We start from the raw sequence: 20426 nt of genomic DNA, 5'->3' as shown, positions 1-20426 counted from the left end.
ATAGACTAGAGGCCCGGTGCACGAAATTCATGCACAAGGGTGTGTGTCCCTCAGCCCAGCCTGCACCCTCTCAAATCTGGGACCCCTCGAGGAATGTCCAACTGCCCGTTCAGGCCCAATCACAGTAGGATCGGACCTAAACGGGCAGTCGGACATCCCTCTCACAATCCAGGACTGCTGGCTCCCAACTGCTCTCCTGCCTGCCTTCCTGATTGCCCCTAACTGCATCTGCCTGCCAGCCTGATCACCCCCTAACCACTCCCTTGCCAGCCTGATTGATGCCTAACTGCTCCCCTGCCAGCCTGATTGCCCCTAACTGCTCTTCCCTGAAGGCCTGGGTCCCCCCCAACTGCCCTCCCCTGCAGGCTTGATCGCCCCCAACTGCCCTCCCCTGCTGGCCATCTTGTGGTGGCCATCTTGTGTCCACATGGGGGCAGCCATCTTTGACCACATGGGGGCAGCCATCTTGTGTATTGGAGTGATGGTCAATTTGCATATTACTCTTTTATTAGATGGGATAGAGGCCTGGTGCATGGGTGGGGGCTGGCTGGTTTGCCCTGAAGGGTGTCCCGCATTTGGGTGGGGTGTTCCCTTGGGGCGTGGGGCAGCCTGGGCAAGGGGCCTGTGGTGGTTTGCAGGCCGGCCACGCCCCCTGGCGACCCAAGCAGAGGCCCTGGTATCTGGGATTTATTTATCTTCTATAATTAAAACTTTGTACCCTTGAGCGGAGGCCAGGGCAGGCCAGGGCTGCGGGAAGCTTGGCTTCCTCCATTGCCAGGGGCAACTCAAGCCTCCTGCTCTCTCCAGCTCGGTGGCTGCTGCCATTTTTTTTTTTTTTAAATATATTTTATTGATTTTTTACAGAGAGGAAGGAAGAGTGATAGATAGTCAGAAACATCGATGAGAGAGAAACATCGATCAGCTGCCTCCTGCACACCCCACACTGGGGATGTGCCCGCAACCAAGGTACATGCCCTTGACCGGAATCGAACCTGGGACCTTCAGTCCACAGGTCGACGCTCTATCCACCGAGCCAAACCGGTTTCGGCTGCTGCCATTTTTGTTGGGATTTATTTATCTTCTATAATTGAAACTTTGTAGCCTTGAGCGGAGGCCAGGGCCAGCCAGAGTGGGCGGGAAGCTTGGCTTCCTCCATTGCTGGGGAGACCCAAGCCTCCTGCTCGCTCTGTGGCCACAGCCATCTTGGTTGGGTTAATTTGCATACCCGCTCCTGATTGGCTGGTGGGCATGGCTTGTGGGCATAGCGGAGGTATGGTCAATTTGCATGTTTCTCTTTTGTTAGTGTAGATAGTTCTTTACATATTCTAGATACAAGTCCCTTGTCAGATATATGATTTAGAAATATTTTCTCCCATTCTTTGGGTTGTCTTTTCACTTTTTTCATAGTGTTCTTTGAAGCTTAAATTTTTTAAATATTGAAATTCAGTGTATCTTTTTTCTTTTTTTTGTCGCTTGTGCTTTTGGTGTTATATCTAAAATTATACTTATAGTCCTGACTGGTTTGGCTCAGTGGATAGAGCATTGGCCTGCAGATTGAAGGGTCCCAGGTTCGATTCCGGTCAAGGGCATGTGACTTGGTTGCGGGCACATCCCCAGTAGGGGGTGTGCAGGAGGCAGCTGATCGATGTTTCTCTCTCATCAATGTTTCTAACTCTCTATCCCTCTCCCTTCCTCTCTGTAAAAAATCAAATAAAATACATTTAAAATTTCACTTATATTTTCTTCTAAATGCTATGATGTTAGCTCTTAAGTTTAGGTGCAAGTAAAAAAAATACAAGCTAAAGTTAAAAAACAAGTACTGTTATACATGCTTTGCCATTATTAACTCACTTAACCCTCACAACTACCTACGAGATAGGCACTCTTAGCTTCATTTTATACATGTTTACATTAGGCATGATTAGTTTAAATAATTTGATCATGATCATGCTAAAGTAAATAGTGATCCCAGGATTTGAATGTAGGCAGTCTAAGCTCTAGGATATATGTTTTTAGATGTTACATAATGTCTCTTTTTTGAAGAAAGTATTTTATATTTATTCTGTAAAAGTCTTGTACGTAATTTGTTGGATTTATTCTAGGTTCCTTATTTTTTGTTTCAGTTGTAAATGGTAGTTCTTGAATTAAGTGTTCCAATGATTGCTAATATATAAGAACTAGAGGCCCAGTGCACGAAATTTGTGCACAGGGGGTGGGTGGGGGTGGGGTCCCTCAATCCGGCCTGCAACGATGCCAGCGTCCCGCATCCCGGCCTCTGGCCAGAGGCCCCTCCCTCCCTCCGTGTGGCCGGGGCGCGGGATGTTGGGCTCATGTCGCCCCCAGAGGCCTCTCCCTCCCTCGGCGTGGCCAGGGCACGGGATGCTGGGCTCGCGTTGCCCCCAGAGGCCCCTCCCTCTGCGTGGCCAGGGTGCGGAGTGCTGGGCTCGCGTCGCCAGGGCGATGCCACCAGCGTTCTGCCCTGGCCGCTATGGGTGCCGCCATTTTGTGATGGAGTGATGGTTAATTTGCATATTGCCCTTTTATTAGATAGGATAAAATAGATATTTATTTAGTGTTCTTTGTCTAGTAATCTTGTTGAATTCTTTTTTTAACTCGTATTTATCTGAGATTCTCTAACAATTTTAATTGTTTTCTATATAGATAATTTTATATTTTGTGATTAGAAGTTTTGTTTGTCTTTTTTGAATCCATATACTTCTGTCAAGGACTTCATTTCAGGGCTCAGTAGAAGCAATGATAGGGGTATCTTCCTCTCATATAACAAAAGTGCTTTTAACATTTCCCTGTTAAAATATGTCTTCTCTCTGACATTTTGGTAGATACTTCTGTCTAGGTTAAGGAAATTGCCCTTTGTGTGAGTCGAGGTTCTGACAAGAGATAAATTATGTATTCTGTCAGTTTAATAAAGGGATTGTTTACCTAGGCATGGCCAGAGTTAAGACTACCTGTGAGAGTTAATGCTATACCATCCCTGGGCCTCTAAGGGTAAGGAGAGGGAGTGGTTACTGGAACCCAGGGAAGATAACTTTATGAGAAGATATGAACTGATAAGGAGGGAACTAGAGAAGTAAATAACCCAACCTCAACTCTCTCCCACTAGTAAGAGAATGACAAGAGGGCAAGGGATCCCATTGATGCAGTTAAGTCATGTCAGCTTATTGGAAAGAAAATTGTGGAAGTGGAAAGGGAAAATATATAGCATCCTTTCAATTTTTATTTCAGGAAACAATTTAAAGTATGATATGAATAGGTATTGAATATTTTTCAGCTACCTTTTCTGTATCTATTGAAATTAGCATGAGTTTCCTCCTTTAATCTGCTAATGCCATAAATGACATTATAGCTATCTAATATTATATCACCTTTCATTTTTTAAATGAAACCTACTAGAATGTCTTTTTTTTAATAATTTGAATTACAGAATATTGTTTGCTAGTGTTTTATTTCAGATTTTTTCCAGCTTTGCTCATAAATGAGATTGAATTATTATTTTCTTTAAATTTTGTCTTTGGTTGATATCAAGTTCTTTTAGCTTGATAAAATGAGTTGAGGAGCATTTCTTATTGTATTTTGTGGAAGAATTTGCATCACATAAAGATTTTGTTCCTTAAAGGCTTGATAGAACTTACCTATCAGTTTATCAGAGCCTTTTGCCTATCTCTGTTTCATATGTATGTGTGTGTACAGATATATATGTATATATTGATTTCAGAGAAAAAGGGAGAGGGAGAGAGAGATAGAAACATCAATGATGAGAGAGAGTCATCCATTGACTACTTCCTGTACACCCCTTCCCAGGAATCGAGCCTGAAGCCCAGGCAAGTGCCCTGATTGGGAATCCAACTGTGACCTCCTGGTTCTTAGGTTGATGCTCAATCACTGAGCCATGCCTATTGGGAATGCCTATCTCTGTTTCTCTTTCTTCCTTTCCTCCATTCCATCCTTCTTCTTTTTTTAATCCTCACCCGAGGATATCTTTCCCATTGATTTTTAGAGAGAGGGAGGAAAGGGAGAGAGGGGGAAGATGGGGAGAGAGAGAGAGGAAGAGAGAGGGAGCGGGGGAGAGAGAGAGATGTGAGAGACACGTGCCTGTATGGGAGTGGGGGATTGAACCTGCAACACCAGTATGTGCCCTTGACCAGGAATTGAACCAGTGTCCTCTTGGTGCATGGTTCGACGCTCAACCACTGAGCAACACTGGCTGGGCATTTTCCATCCTTCTTTTTCCCTTTTATTTTTTTCTTTGTTCCTGGAAAGGGATATATTTTTAACCATAGTGGCGTCTTTCTCTGAGCTGTTTGGCTCTCAGTAAGGCAGACCCATACCTCTTTCCTTCCTCTATGGAGAGGGCAATGTGGATTAAGCTGAAAAATTACCTCCTAAAAGTGAGAAAGGGATTAGACTACTGCTTGAGAACTGTGGAATTATTTTGAATGTTTTATAAATGGTTGCCACATCAACAACAAAAAAAGTAATTACAAAGTGTGTACACCACAACATACTTATAAAGACATTTTGCATTGTGCTCACATTCCCTTAAATGTTCCCAAAGATGCTCAGCTACTAAGGAGAGGCAAAGACAGCTTGGCAAAAAAGATATGGGTGAGGGGCCTGGGAGGCTGTGGAAGGAGAAAGCAGCCTTCCAGTTAAACATCAGTCTTCAGTTTAAAGGTCAGCTGTGCATATGCAGACTCCTGGTGTTTCCTAGAATTATGCTTAATCCCTGGATCCCCTGGCCTAGAGTACAATGTAACCAAGTGTCCTCCCAAGTTTACTCACCCTACTGATTGTATCTAAAGATAAAAATTCCAATAAAGGCAGGCAATAGAGGCGCGGCCTGGCTTCTTCAGCTGGGGGTCTGCATATGCACAGGCTTGTTTGGAAAGGTCGAGGAATAATTAGGGGCACCGCCTTCAACACTCCCTTTCCCTTAAGTCAGAATTCCGATAAACAGGGCAGGCGGCATTCCACACACTTATCAGAATGTCCTCCTTACAAACTTTCCAACCAAGTCTCATGCTTCCCAACATCTAGACATTTCTAATATTTTCTAGAATTATTACTAGAATTATTACTGCTTATAAATCAACAAATTAAGTGAGCAATGATTAGAATTACGTTGAGGTAAAGGATATTTTTTTAAAAAAGGTGAAACCACAACTTCCTTACAGCTATCAAATATGTAAGTGTTAACGATGTTAAACTTATTTAATGAGGGAACTAGGCAGATGTTAAAACTGTTTCAAAAGAAAAGTCAAAGAAGCACACATTTATATGGAATAAAGGGAAGTTGAAATGAATTTAGGAATGCTCACTAAACTCCCACCTTCCATGAAGGTTCTGAGAACCTTCCCTGGCCAGAATTTCTTTGCAAGAATTTTGCATTTATATGAACAAGAGTTATTTTGCATTTGCTAAGAGTTATCTACAGCTTACTTTGTTGAAAAATAGTTCAAGGACAGTAGAAGGCTAGAATTAGATTACCTAAACAATACATAGTTTTTCATTGGAAACACAGTGTACTTTTTTTTTTTTTGCTTATTCAAAATTTTAGATATATTATGATAAACAGTATTATTTTATTTGAGAAAAGTGTAGGGCACTTGTAAAGCATTATAAGAAACTAATATGCAAGTTATATTTCTCTCTTTCAGGTTTATGCTGCTGATGGTACTGATGGTGTTCTTTTAGAGCTACGAAAATATTTACCAAAATATTACGGCATCTGGTCACCTCCCACTGCACCAAATGGTAATTTTTACCTAAAATTCATCTTTTATTCTTAATTCAGGAGAGTGGTTTTATAAAAGGTTTATTATATAAAAGTAAGCCTAGTATTATAAAAACTGAATACATGTGTGATTTTCTTTCTAATCATTCTCTACTTCATTAAATAAACTTAATGATCAGTCTGTTATAATTGAGTGAAAAAATATATATACTAGTACTTAATACTGTATTAATTTACAGATGTTCTCTTTTTGTAATTTCTGGGCAATTTTCTTTTTTTCATTTTGAATAGGAAAAAAACATCAGGAAATATATTTTCCTTGCATAACTTCCTCCCTGTCTCCTATCCCACTTCTTCGTCCCACACTTCTGGGCTTTAAATTGCAATATTTTAAAAAATACCAGTAAGTTTTATAGTTAGAGGACAAACTGATCTATGTAAGGGCATAACATTTCTCTCTCTTAATATTAGTTAATACTTGAAGCAGTATTTGCCACTTCTGGGCCTTTGAGCAGACAATTTAATTAAATAAGCAGCTTGACTATGTAACTATTGAAAAAGATTGGTGAATGGGGTAAGAGTTTGAAATTTGACTGAGTTTAAGAATAACCCATGGGCTTATTAAAATGCATATTAATAGGCTAATCGCCCAGACATTTTGATTATGAAGGTTTATGTTGGAGTTCAGTGATGTGCTTGTTAAAAGTGACAAGCTCAAAAAAAAAAAGGCGACAAGCTTGCTCTGGCTGGTTTGGCTTAGTGGATAGCATCGGCCTGTGGACTGAAGGATCCCGGGTTTGATTACGGTCAAGCCTGGGTTGCGGGTTCAATCCCCAAAGGGGGGCGTGCAGGAGGCAGCCGATCAATAATTCTCTCTCATCATTGATGTTTCTATCTCTCTCTCTCTCCCTCTCCCTTCCTCTCTAAAACTAATAAAAATATATTTTTTAAAAAAGTAACAAGCTTTTTTAATGTAGATAGTACTTGGACTACATTTTGAGAACAGGAAAGAAGGGGGCTCCAGCTTGAGCTTATTCTTTTCCTTAGTTCTTTGTCTTCCTTTGACTCATGAGCTGTGTATCACGTTTCATCAATAGGGAATCATTATTCTCAATAGGGAAACAGTATTCTCCTGTGAGTATCCTCAGTTAGGTAATACTAAATCAGCGGTTCCTCTGGGTATTTAGGATTTGTCTGTACTTCAGTTGTATGTGAGTGGGGAAAAGTGAGCCTAGGCTCTTTCCCCTCCTCTCCCCTTTTGTCCCCTCACCCTTCCTTCTTGTCTGTTAGTCCCAAATGTATATGTTTCTGATTCAGATCAGCATGTTGCTTAAATTATTTCACAGTTCATTGTGATCATAGAAATTTCCATTGTAATGTAAGATACTTAGATTTCAATGAATTTTGCTACTGATTAATGCTTAACTTAGAACATTATTTAATTATTATTCCTCAAGAATGTCACATCTAAAGATTAACAAAGTTTGTTGAGGATGGTGTTAGATTGACTATCTAGATACTGTAATGAAGTACGCACTTTTAAAAGATTGTTTAGAAGGGGTTTTATTGTCTCCACAACTATTTCCCTTATAGCCCTCAGACTTTCTGATAAATATGTGTAAATGTTTATAGAAATTCTTCTGTAATCCATGAGTGCAGTAATCCATGAGAGAGAAAAACATCTGTTGGCTGCCTCCTGCACGCCCCCTACTGGGGATTGGGCACAAAATCTGGGCATGTGCCCTGAAGGGACGACACTCAACCAACCAATTGAGCCACACTGGCCACAGCTCTCATTGTGCCTTTTTAATGTTCTTGGAAACCTTACATCTACTTCATACCTTTTGCTAATGGTTGAATATTATTTAATCACCCTCCTGCAAGTGTTTCTCTGTGATATTTATATTAATTGTTGACTCTGGAGTTTTAACTTTTTTTCTCAGTCTTAAATTTTCCTCATTTTGTTTCTTCTGGAAGTTATTTGAGTGGTAATATGTTTGCCTATCACTAATTAAAGTTTTTCTTTCATAACAGATTTATACCTAAAACTGGAAGATGTGACCCATAAATTTAATAAACCCTGTATAATGGATGTAAAGATAGGACGAAAAAGCTATGATCCTTTTGCCTCATCTGAGAAGATTCAGCAACAGGTCAGCAAGTACCCATTAATGGAAGAGATTGGATTCTTGGTGCTTGGCATGAGGGTAAGAGTGATTATTAGTATAATACACATATTTTTCTTTACACGTTCTTTCCTTGAAAATTATAGATGTCATTATGATACTAATATATAAGATGATATATTTTGGAATTCAGTTGTCTACAACTCCCCAATGTGAGCAGAGATTTTTATTTTTTGTTCACTGATAATATGGTCAGTGTCTGGAATGATTGTGACACATAATACGTGATTAATAAATGGATGAATGGCTGAACCTCAAGACTCCAACTCTGGTAATTTTGTTTTAAAGAGACTTTAAGTTTAGCTGTAATATAAATAACGTGGTAAGTTAATGTTATATTGTTTATGATTTTGCCATGAGGAAAGTACTATGTTTATATATTCAGTAATTTTTCTATATTTTTTAAAAGGGAAAATAAAATTAGGTCACTGTGGTTTAAAAGCAGTTGTTTTATTTGCTCATGATTCTGTGGGTTGGCAGTTTGAGCTGGCCTAAGTAGACAGTTCTGCTGATCTCGCCCAGGGTCCCTTGTGTGGCTGCACTCATCTGATGGTTCTGCAGGGGCTAGGTGGTCTACAATGACCTCACTTATGTGGGGGAGCTTGTTCTAATTTTCAGAAGAGTCTTTTGCCATGTGGTTTCTCATCGTCCAGGAGGCTAGTTGGAGCTACTTCATGTACCACATTCCTAAAAGGCAAGAGTGGGAGCTACAAGGGCTCTGGAAATAGAGGTTAGATGTGGGGAGGTTAAGTTTGATAAACTATATAAGCATAATAGTGTAGTTTTGAAATTCATCATAAAAGATGATATATGAAACTTCTGAGTTTTAAATAGGAGAGTTAATAAATAGGAAGCATTATAGATGGATTGTTATTGTGATAATTATAACAGCACAGTTGAATTTGGTATTCTGATCAAAGAAATTGTTGATACAGTTATTTCATTTAGAAAACTATAATTAAATGTGGGTATATATGAAAAGGAAAAAGGATTAATGGCATAATGTTAAAACAAACAAGAAATAAACATCCCACAGGAGCAACTATTTAAACATCCGCTGTTTTCAAATCTTACCCTCCCACTTTCCTTTTCACATTTTTTAGAGGAACTTGCCTTCTGCTTCAGAAAAAATTAAAGGCATTAGATAGGATTTCTTTTAATTTCCTGCCAACAGATGTGCATACCTAACCTACAAGTGCTTTCATTTCCCTTTTATTCCTCTCTCTCACACTGATGGATTTTCTGACCTAAGGACAGCCAGCCCTTCCCTATGCCCTCTGGATCTCATTCCCTTCCACCTCTTCAGGAATCTAATACTATTGATTCTTTCTTGTCTTATATCTTCAGCTTCTGTCTCTTTCCTGACACTCTTCCTTTTGTTTTATATATGTTCAAATCACTCTCCATTTTTAAAAAACAACAACATCAAAACCTACCATTACCTTGCTCTGCTGTCTACCAGTGGGTTTAACTTGTCTCCCTTCACAATAAAAATAGTTATTTCCATTGCCTTACTTCCCACTTAGTATTTTTCAGCCTCCAATCTGGCATTTGCTCTACCATGCCACCAGATCGGCTTTCACTAAGGTCCCTAATGACATCTTCATGTCACTAAATCTAAATGCCATTTTCATTACTAACCTTACTGGCACTTTGAAAAGCAGCCTTCAAGGCTGACTACATTTTCCTTGAAACATTCCTTTTTGTGTCCTTGAGATTACACCCTGTGCTGTTTTTTTCCAAAGGCTACTTTTCAGTTTTCCTTGCCAGCTTATTTTTTCCCCCTGTTTATTCTTTAAATGTTTATTCTGCCCTGTTCCATTTTACTGTCTTCATTTTCTGTTTCTTCCTAAGCAGTGTCCTTTGTTCTTATTGGTTCAGTTTCACTTACACTGATACTCCCAAAGGCATATCTGTAGCCTCAGCTTTTTCTTTGATCTCCTAATCTGCATAGCTAGAACCCTACCAGACATTTTACTAGGATGACTTAAAAACATCTAGAACTAATATATAAAAAAGCGATACACTCATCTCATAACCAACCACAACAAATCTCAACAAATACTGAGAATGTTCCTTATCTCAGAAATGGCAGTGCTAGTTTTACACATGCTAGTTTCACACACTGGAAACCTGTAGTCACCATTACCTCTCAGAGCCATCCATTAATCCTATTGATCTTAATTCCCCAGCATATCAAATCCCATTATCACCATTATCCTTTTACAGAACCTAGTCTCTTAACTGATCTCTCAAGTTCAGTTTTTCTTTCTTTCAATCTGTTCTCCAGACATTGTAAAATAATCATGGCATTCTCCTATTAAAAATTCTTCAGGGGGATTCCATTGCCTTAGGGTACATATCCAGGAGAAGTAAAAAAGCCATTACGTGATTTGGCCCTCCTGGGATATGTCATTTTCTATACGAACTTTAGATTGGCTTGTATGGTTATAAAAATTGTTGGTGTTTTATTATAATTTCATTTTATTTAATTTATTTTTTTAATACATTTTATTGATTTTTTACAGAGAGGAAGGGAGAGGGATAGAGAGTTAGAAACATCGATGAGAGAGTAACATCGATCAGCTGCCTCCTGCACACCCGCTACTGGGGATGTGCCCACAACCAACGTACATGTCCTTGACTGGAATCGAACCTGGGACCCTTCAGTCCGCAGGCCGACGCTCTATCCACTGAGCCAAACTGGTTAGGGCTATAATTTCATTTTAGTTGTGGATTAATTTAAGTAGAACTGATATCTTTAAATTTTTTATTTTTTTTTATTTAATGTATTGGGGTAACATCTATACTATCTAATAAGAGAGTAATATGCAAATTGACCGTACCTCTGCTACACCCACCAGCCACGCCCACCAGCCAATCAGGAGAGAATATGCAAATAAACCCAACCAAGATGGCTGCGGCCACGGAGAGCAGGAGGGAGGCTTAGGTTTCCCCGGCAATGGAGGAAGCCAAGCTTTCCGCCTGCCCTTGACGGCCCAGGCCTCCACTCAATGCTACAAAGTTTCAATGATAGAAGATAAATAAATCCCAACAAAAATGATGGCAGCTACAGAGTTGGAGAGTGCAGGAGGCTTGAGTTGCCCCCGGAGATGGAGGAAGCCAAGCTTTCCACCTACCCTGGCCGGCCCAGGCCTCCTCTCCAGGCTACAAAGTTTCAATTATGGAAGATAAATAAATCCCAACAGAAATGGCTTCCACCACGAAGCGAGCAGGTGGCTTGGCTCCATTCAAGGCTACAAAGTTTCAATTATAGAAGATAAATAAATCCCAGATACCAGGGCCTCTGCTTGGGTCGCCGGGGGGCATGGCCGGCCTGCAAACCACCACAGGCTCCTCGCCCACGCCACCCCACACCCCAAGGGAACCCCCACCCTGATCTGGGACACCCTTCAGGGCAAACCAGCTGGCCCCCACCGATGCACCAGGCCTCTGTCCTATCTAATAAAAGAATGATATGCAAATAGACTGTCACTCAAACACACAAGATGGCTGCCCCCATGTGGTCAAAGATGACTGTCTCCATGTGGTCAAAGATGACTGTCCCCATGTGGATACAAGATGGCCACCACAAGATGGCCAGCAGGGGAGGGCAGTTGGGGGGGACCAGGCCTGCAGGGGAGGGCAGTTAGGGGCAAACAGGCTGGCAGGGGAGTGGTTAGGGGGTGATCAGGCTGGCAGGCAGAAGTGGTTAGGGGCAATCAGGAAGGCAGGCAGGTGAGCAGTTGGGAGCCAGCAGTTCTGGATTGTGAGAGGGATGTCCGACTGCCTGTTTAGGCCCAATCCTACCATGATTGGGCCTAAACAGGCAGTCGGACATCCCTCGAGGGGTCCCAGATTTGAGAGGGTGCAGGCTGGGCTGAGGGACACCCTGTGCCCCCCCCCATGCACGAATTTCGTGCACCGGGCCTCTAGTGTATATATATAAAAGCCTAAGTGACCATTACAGCCGAATGACCGGAACAACCGGTTGCAGTGACACGCACTGACCACCAGGGGGCAGATGCTCAATGCAGGAGCTGCCCCCCTGGTGGTTACTGTGCTCCCACAGCCAACCTCCCACTGTCCCTTCTCCTGAGCGGCAGGCCCTAATCGCCTGATTGGGCCCGGGCCCTGGGCTGGGACGGGGAACCAGGGGTGGGTGGTGGTGGGGCCGGTGGCCAACCTCCCCCTGTCCCTACCCCTGGCCGGCAGGCCCCAGTGATGGCACAGTGACGAGAGAAGGGGGAGGGAGGGAGGTGGGAAACCGCGTGGTGGCGGGGCACCGAAAGCGGCATTGGCGTCCGGCATCCATTCCTTCCGCGCCTGGCCCAGCGACTGTTGCCTCCTCTCTCAACCCTGCCTGGGCCTTCAGGTCCCAATAGGCCTGGCCCCAATCGGCCCTGATCACTGGCCAGGCCTAGGGACCCCACCCATGCATGAATTTTGTGCCCTGGGCCTCTAGTTGATTTATAAAATTATAGGTTTTGGATATACAATTCTATAATATATTATCTGTATATTGTATTGTGTGTTTCCCCAAGTCATATCTCCTTCCATTACTATTTATACCTCTCCTACCTTCCCTCACTCTCCTTTCCTCTGATAATCACCGTTCTGTTGTCTGTGTCTGAGGGTTTTGGGGTTTTTTTTGCTTTATCCTTTCACCTTTTTCACCCAGCCCCGCAGCCCACCTCCCCTCTGACAGCTGTTGTGTTCTCTATGAGTCTGTTTCTATTTTGTTTGTTTATTTTGTTCATTAGATTTCACATATGAGTGAAATCATATGGTATTTGTCTTTCTCTGACTGGCTTATTTCACTTAGCATAATACTCTCCAGGTCAATCCATGCTGTCACAAGGGTAGGATTTCCTTCCTTTTTTATGGCTGAGTAGTATTCTATCATGTAAATGTACCACAGCTTTTTTATTCACTCATCCACTGATGGCCACTAGGCCTGCTTCCAAATCTTAGCTATTGTAAATAATGCTGCAGTGAACATAGGGGTACAAGAAATGATACCTTTTATACTGAGTCTCCCTCTCTGGGACCATGGGTGTGTGTTTGTGTGTATGTCTTAGGAATTTGTTAAAGATGTCTTTATATAGATTGTGCCTTTATTTAGTTTATTTATCTTTTGTTGCATTTGTAAATGGAGTTTTCCATTATGTTTCTAACCAGTTACTTGTGTATATCAAAGCTCATTTTCTGCTTGCTATTTGTACTTAGTCACCATTTCAAGTTTTTATTAGTTTTTCAATTGATTTTTCAGTATATGTCCATTACCTAGAAAGAGTAATATTTTTATCTCTTTCTTCCCAAATTATTATTCCTTTAATTTCTTTCTCTTGTCTTATTTGCATTTGCTAGAGGTTATAGAACATTAGATAGTACACATTTTTTTGGAAGCTTCTTATATTTTAGGACAGATCCTTTTTTTTTTATTTCCACTTTAAACTTGAGTTGAGGCTTACTTTTGGTGGATTAAGGTAGATAATTTTTCCTATTGAAATATTCATCTATCTGTTTAAAGAGTTTTCATCGAAAGTTGGTGTAAATTTATTAAATGCCTTTTTAGAATCTGCTGATATGACGACATGATTTTTCCCCCCTTCAATTCATTAGGATGATTCATATGAATAGATCTTTCCACCTTTAACCACTGCTGAGATAAATTCCACACGGTTGAGGAGTATTCATTTTTAATATTCACTGCTTTTTCTGACAGGTTTATCATGTTCATTCTGATAGCTATGAGACACAAAACCAGCACTATGGAAGAAGCTTAACAAAAGAAACTCTAAAGGAAGGTAAGTATTGAACAACCAGATTTCAATGCTTTTATTACTGCATAAATGTCAAAATAATTCTAAAGTGATTTCACTTTTGTCTTTTGGAATAATGATTCAATTCACAATAAACTTTTAAAAAATGAAATTTACATTCACACATAATCTCTGGTTCATCATACACCAAAACCTTGGGTGTATCTTACATTTTCATTTATTTATTTATTTATTTATTTATTTATTTATTTACTTACTTACTTACTTACTATACTTAAATAAAAATGAACATCTGTGAACCAACCACCTAGTCCAAGTACTGGAACTAGAGGTTGTCTTTAAATTCATAGCATATAGTCCTTGCTGATGTGGCTCAGCATCAGTTGGTTAAGCATCATCCCATGTACTAAAAGGTTGATGGTTCGATTCCTGGTCAGGGCACATGTCCAGTTTTGGTCCCTGGTCGATCAGAGTGTGTGAGGGAGTCAACCAATCGATCTTTTTCTTTCACATCAATGTTTCTCTCCTTCTCCCCTTCTCCCTTTCTCCCTTACTCTCTCTGAAATCAATAAAAACATATTTAAAAATCAAAGTATATAGATCTTAATATGTTAAAACTGCTTGTTACATAAGAGACTTTAAAGTGTATGTTGTAGCATGTCATTTTTTATTTAAATTTCTCTTTATAGTTGAGCTGTGTATTATTAGCTTCTAGAACTACATTATGAATGAACAAGTGGCATGAAGAGTAGTTTACAGTCTGTTAATATATATAGTTGTAAAATATTTATCGACAAATAAAAACAGTGATATCCTAAATTTTTGGAAGTAATATTCTATTGCAAGTTTATTCTTAGCTCTGCCTAAGGTGGGGAACAGGTTATGTGTAATGTAAAGAGTTTGAAGAAGAATTTTTATTTTATGTGTAAAAAATAGGCATCCATCATGTGATTGTAACCATCATTATTTGCCTTAGCCAATAGCAGGGATAATATGCAGATTGGCTTTTTTTAAAAAAATTAAATATATTTTTATTGATTTCAGAAAGGAAGGGAGAGAGAGAGAGAGAGAGAGAGAAATATCAATGATGAGAGAGAATCATTGATTGGCTGCCTCCTGCACACCCTCCACTGGGGATCGAACCTGCAACCCGAGCTTGTGCTGGGAATCGAACCGTGACCTCCTGGTTCATAGGTCGACACTCAGCCACTTGTGCCACTGCGGCTGGGCATGCAGATTGGTTCTTTATTAAAATATTTCCCAAGCTAATGTGAATATATTTTTTAGCAATTTCTGTCTCAGAGTGGGGGAACAACTGTTTAAAGGCAAAAATAAAATTGTACATACCAATAAAATTTCCAAATATGATAAAGTAGGCATAAATAATTTTAAGAGGCATAAATAATCTGATAGGTTAAAGCATTTAAAAGTCTTAATTTTGGATAATATACTCAAACTGGAATAGTGCTAATCCCTAATGTGAATTTAATTTGTGTGGAAAGACTGATTTAATCAGTATTATTGAGAAAAAAAATTTAGTGCTGTTATGACTTGGTATTTTGGTAATGGGCTGTTGACACCATTAAAAATGGTTATGATTTGACTCTAGGTTTGAGATTAGCTCTTACATGTGATTCTGATAAACAAGTAATCTTTCTATAAAATTCCTCAAAATAGTGAATGAAATAAATCTTGGAATACATTCCTTAAGAGAATGTATGTAGAGAGAACTAAACTACCAGTCTATCTGTAATAAATAGTTTTGTTTAAAGGATATTTCACTTTACATAAGTGTAACTTAAATGTTCACCAGCATCTTCACCAGAAATTAGAATTCTTCCTAGTTCAGTTTATTGCAAGGGATGATGGGGAAAAAATGATATCTAAGATGAATTTACTTCCCAAGTGGTAGCTGTTTTATAATTATATAATAATAATAATATATTACAGTGATATTATATTTCCCCCTCTATAGGAGTTTCCAGGTTTTTTCATAATGGATTCTGCTTAAGAAAAGATGCGGTTGCTGCCAGTATTCAGAAGATTGAGAGAATTCTGCAGTGGTTTGAAAGCCAGAAGCAGCTTAACTTTTATGCAAGTTCATTACTGTTTGTTTATGAAGGTTCATCTCATCCAACTACTACAAAATCAAATGACAGAACTTTGGCAGAAAAGTTTTTGTCCAAAGGACAACTCTCGGACACAGACGTGCTGGAGTACAATAATAACTTTCGAGTGTTAAGTTCCACAACAAATGGAAAAATAGAGGCTTCAGTAGGCAAAAGCTTGTCCAAGATGTATGCTCGTCACAGAAAAATGTATTCAAGAAAGCATCACAGTCAGACTTCATCGAAAGTTGAAAATATAGAGCAAGACAATGGGTGGAAAAGCTTGTCACAGGAACATTTAAATGGAAATGTGCTTTCCCAGCTGGAAAAAGTTCTCTACCACCTTCCCACTGGTTGCCAAGAGACTGCGGAAGTAGAAGTGCGAATGATAGATTTTGCTCATGTTTTCCCTAGCAACACAATAGATGAGGGATATGTTTATGGACTGAAGAATTTAATTACTGTACTTCAGAGTATTTTGGACAATTGAATCCTTTGCTGCAGTCTTTTTAAGGGGTGGGGCAATCATTGTGAAGAGCAGCAGTCAGTATCTCTGCACTTGTAATGCTATGTAAACAATTTGTATTGTGAGTCTACATTTTATTTGTCTTTACACTTTTGGTAGAAGGGTTAACTTTTTTATAATCTTACTCAGGAAAACTAATTATTTGTTCATTAGAAAACTATGAAGAATAAAGAAACTTTGGAATGGTTAAGCAGGGAATGTGGTGGTACATGATTTAAACATCTATTTGGCTCAAGCAAAATGCAAAACAGTCATTAAGAATTTAGTTTTCTGTAGCCAATTTATCATGAAATCTCTGTCCACCCAACCATGACAATGAGCCATATCTATACTCATTACATTTATGAGAACACTTTCAAAAATCTAGAAAGCACAGGTTGATGTCCTTAGTATTACTTTTTGAAGTTATTAAAACTGGAGAACATTCTACTTCAGAAACAAGTACTGTTTAGATTTCATATTAAAGTTTAGACCAGCATATCTAAAGGTGCTTCTTAGTGAAATGATTTTGAATTATTTTATTCCAAAAGCAGATTTTCCCTTTAATTTTAATTTATTACTCATATTTCAACATGTTATACTTCATGAAAAAGATAATTGAAACAAACAACAACAAAAATCTTGAAATTAAGGGCGCTAATAATTATTCTTGCCAGGGCAAGAAGAGACAAGTAACTTGGAAGAAACATGTTTTTCTTTTAAAATTTTTCATTTATGGGCTAATTGGAATATATATTTACTCTATTGTGAAAAGCGTTATAAACTCTATGCCTTTTCCTCTAACTATGTGTTCAAAAAGGTGGGTGATTGAAAGTTGGTCTTATTTCTCCTTGAAATAACTTGAATTTTTAAAAATTTTATATATTTTTATGTGTCCATTTAGTTAAGCAGTAGTATAAATCTATGTTGCTAAAAATGATGTTTCTCAAAATTCTAATATTCAGTGAAGGACAACATCCAATATTGTGTTATCAAACATACTGTGTAAATTAGTACATCATAGAGAGTGGTGCATATCTAAACCCATGCTTTTGTTTCATTTACTCAAAATAGTTTTATATTATGTTCAAGAGAGAAAATATGATTTAATTTTTTAGATGGGGGATAATGCTATTTTTCCTGGATAAATTAGATTCTGTATTACCTGTTTCACATCTACGTTTTAAAAAATAACCAGTTATTATTGAAAACTTTAAAGTTAATTTGCAAATATGTTAGGTGTTTATGCTCTTATTGCTTGCATTTTGATTCACTAATAACACATCTAAGTAGTTAATAGTTTTGCCATATTCTTTGGAAAATGTTTTAGAGCTGGGAATTGTTAGTGTGTCCCAACCCCTTCCCCCCCTATTTCTCTTAAGAATTATAAATTAAACTTTTAAATCCAATCACTTTTTTTTTTTTTTTTTTTGGTGTGGAGGAAAGTATCACAATTTTATGTTTATGTCACCTTCCCAAGCCTCTCTGAGGGCACTTTGCAAAATATCTGAGCACAAACAGAAGTATCAAATGCTCTGTGAATTCTAAGTTTAATAAATCTATTAAACATGAATACCTTTGAAATTCATATGCATTTTGTTATAGCAAAATTTAATTCTTTTTAATTTTTTGTTTGTAAGTTTTATATAGGCACTTCATATTTTTCTCTGCTGCCTAAATGGGCATTAGCTTTTTTTTTGGGGGGGGGGGTGAATTTCAAGTAATAATTAATAGAAATGTTTTAGTTTTACTTGATTTTTCCTACAATATAGACTTTTTGTTGTTGTTATTTGGATAGTGGCTCGATAAATCTTAAGTTCAGATAATTGGACACTATTTTGAATCTGAACAAAACAAGAAGTTTTTTTTTGTAGGGAATGGTATCAGCCTATGTAAAATGAATTTAATACATTTAAGTATTAATCAGGTTTTTATGCACATTTTATCTCAATGAAGTGTGTCAACTGTTCCAGATTTTCTTTACCCATATTTGGAAATATAGTTTTGTAAAATCCGTGTCTTACCTTTTTTATAAAATAGATAATATTTTGTTTAATAAAACAAGAAGCCCTTTTATCTTTTGTTTTTCAGGGAAGGGATTGACATTTAATTGTTTACATTTTTTAAATCACTGTTATCTAAATGCTCATTTTATGTTACTTTATAAGTAAGCTTACATATAACAAGTTTCTGTTTATGTAATCTATATGTGACTATTTTACTATCTAGTCCAGTCATTTAGCATTATGCTGAAATTTACCACTGCAGGAATAGAATGATCACTATTCACCAAGCATTTTTAAACATGTAAATGTTTAAGAAGTAACCATAATAAGGATATAGTTTGGATTAATAGATTTATTACTTTTTTTCCACTAGAAAACACACATAATGGTTTTAGTGTATTTCTTATGGAATGCACTAACAAAAAGAACTTTAAGAAGTTATGGAGAGTGAGTATTACATTTCTCTAATAAAAACTTAAATTGTATAATAGTTTTATAAGAAAGTATTTACACTAATTGATATTTTAATATGGATGGAAGTTGCATAGGTTCAAATAAAAAAATTGATAAATGCTAAATATTTTATCTAAATAGTTTTTCAAGAAACAGTTGTGAAAATGTGTATATTACATACCTCTAACATGGAGCTTGTGGTATTTTCAATTCAGTATTAATTATTCTTTATGTGTATGGAAAGGTTGTACTTACTATGCCTCTTACACTACATTTTGCTATTGTGAGGCTTAGACTGTATTCAACTAAGAACTTTTTAAATTTTATTTTGACAGTATAATTTACTGTTTTATGATTTTCAAGATGATGTTCTCCATATCATCTCTATAATGTCTATCAAATTTAAAACATAACTGAAGAAAAAAATTAATTTTCAAAGATAATTCAGTTGCATTTTTCTTGTTTCATGCAACTGAAAACATTTGTTTCTAGAATTTGGAATATAGAACACGTAGGATGGAAGAAAATGGTAAAACAACGAAAGAATTTTATGTGTGAAATTATAGAAATTTTGTCAACTATTTTAAAGCATTATCATTTTAGTACCATTTACTCATAGCAGTTCAACATTTTATACTTTAAAACTTGATTTGCTTTAAAAATTGTTTACCATGCTTTGTAATAATCTTTCTAATCCAGTGCCTTTAACCTTGATTTGATATATGTGTAGCTTCAGTTGTCTTTCCATTACATTCTATGTTATCACAGCGTAGATATCAGTTTCTTTTAAAAAATTGTTAGTTTGGTTGTGCAAAGAGGTAAATTGCCTATTAATGCTTTGGGAAAACAAGTAGAATTGCCCATGGAGGTCAGGCTTCTTATTAGTTCACTGGAGGCCCGGTGCACGAAATTCGTGCACTGGGTGGGGGGTGTCCCTCAGCCCAGCCTGCTCCCTCTCGCAGTTCGGGACCCCTCACTCCTTACCGCCTGCCTACTCACTGCCCCTTACTGCTTGGCTTGCTGCTCCTTAGCACTGCCACGGAAGTGGGAGAGGGTCCAACCACCGCCGCTGCGCTCACCAGCTGTGAGCCCGGCTTCTGGCTGAGCAGCACTCCCCCTGTGGGAGCGCACTGACCATCAGGGGGAAGCTCCTTGGTTGAGCACCTGCCCCCTGGTGGTCAGTGCTCATCATAGCGACCAGTCGTTCTGGTCATTCCTCCATAACAGTCGCTTAGGCTTTATTATATAGATTCAAAAATACTTACTGGATATCTACCGTATGCTAACCATTTTTAGCCCCTGAATAAACAGTTGCGAACCAATCAGACAAAGCCCTATTTCCAGCATTCTGTCTAGATGGCATGGGGTTGGGGACTGAATTAAAATAGAGATACAGAGAAATATTTATTTCAAGATGATAAATTTAACTAGCATTTGAGTTAGTGTAAAGATAAAGTAGTAATTATTGAGTTGAGATAAAGCAACTAACAATTTAGAGAGGTTGAAAATAGTACTTTGCAGCATTGTAACCTCTATTTGGCTTTGAGTTCAGATAGTAATATATAGCATATAAAGGTCTTAATTTTCCAGTTTTCTTACTGGTAAAGGTACGTTTAGTTAGACTGTCCAT

At 38.3% G+C, this 20426-nt stretch overlaps 1 protein-coding gene across 2 annotated transcripts in view; it reads left to right on the top strand.

Annotated features, from left to right (window-relative positions):
• Window positions 1-19212, top strand: part of IPMK (inositol polyphosphate multikinase) — a 35169-nt gene extending 15957 nt beyond the window's left edge. The window contains exons 3-6 of one of the 2 annotated variants that reach the window (XM_080687518.1): window positions 5676-5772; window positions 7787-7959; window positions 13667-13748; window positions 15700-19212. In XM_080687518.1, the coding sequence (XP_080543644.1) occupies window positions 5676-5772; window positions 7787-7959; window positions 13667-13748; window positions 15700-16322 (975 nt within the window). In that variant the 3' untranslated portion in view covers window positions 16323-19212. The remainder of the gene's footprint in view (window positions 1-5675; window positions 5773-7786; window positions 7960-13666; window positions 13749-15699) is intronic. The other variant, XM_080687517.1, reaches the window with a different exon arrangement.
• The last annotated feature ends 1214 nt before the right edge of the window (window positions 19213-20426 follow it).

Source organism: Plecotus auritus, assembly GCF_963455305.1.
Source record: "Plecotus auritus genome assembly, chromosome: 9".
In the NCBI taxonomy this organism is placed as follows: domain Eukaryota; kingdom Metazoa; phylum Chordata; class Mammalia; order Chiroptera; family Vespertilionidae; genus Plecotus; species Plecotus auritus.
Note: the sequence above shows the minus strand (reverse complement) of the source record. Positions and strands in the feature narration are given on the sequence as shown.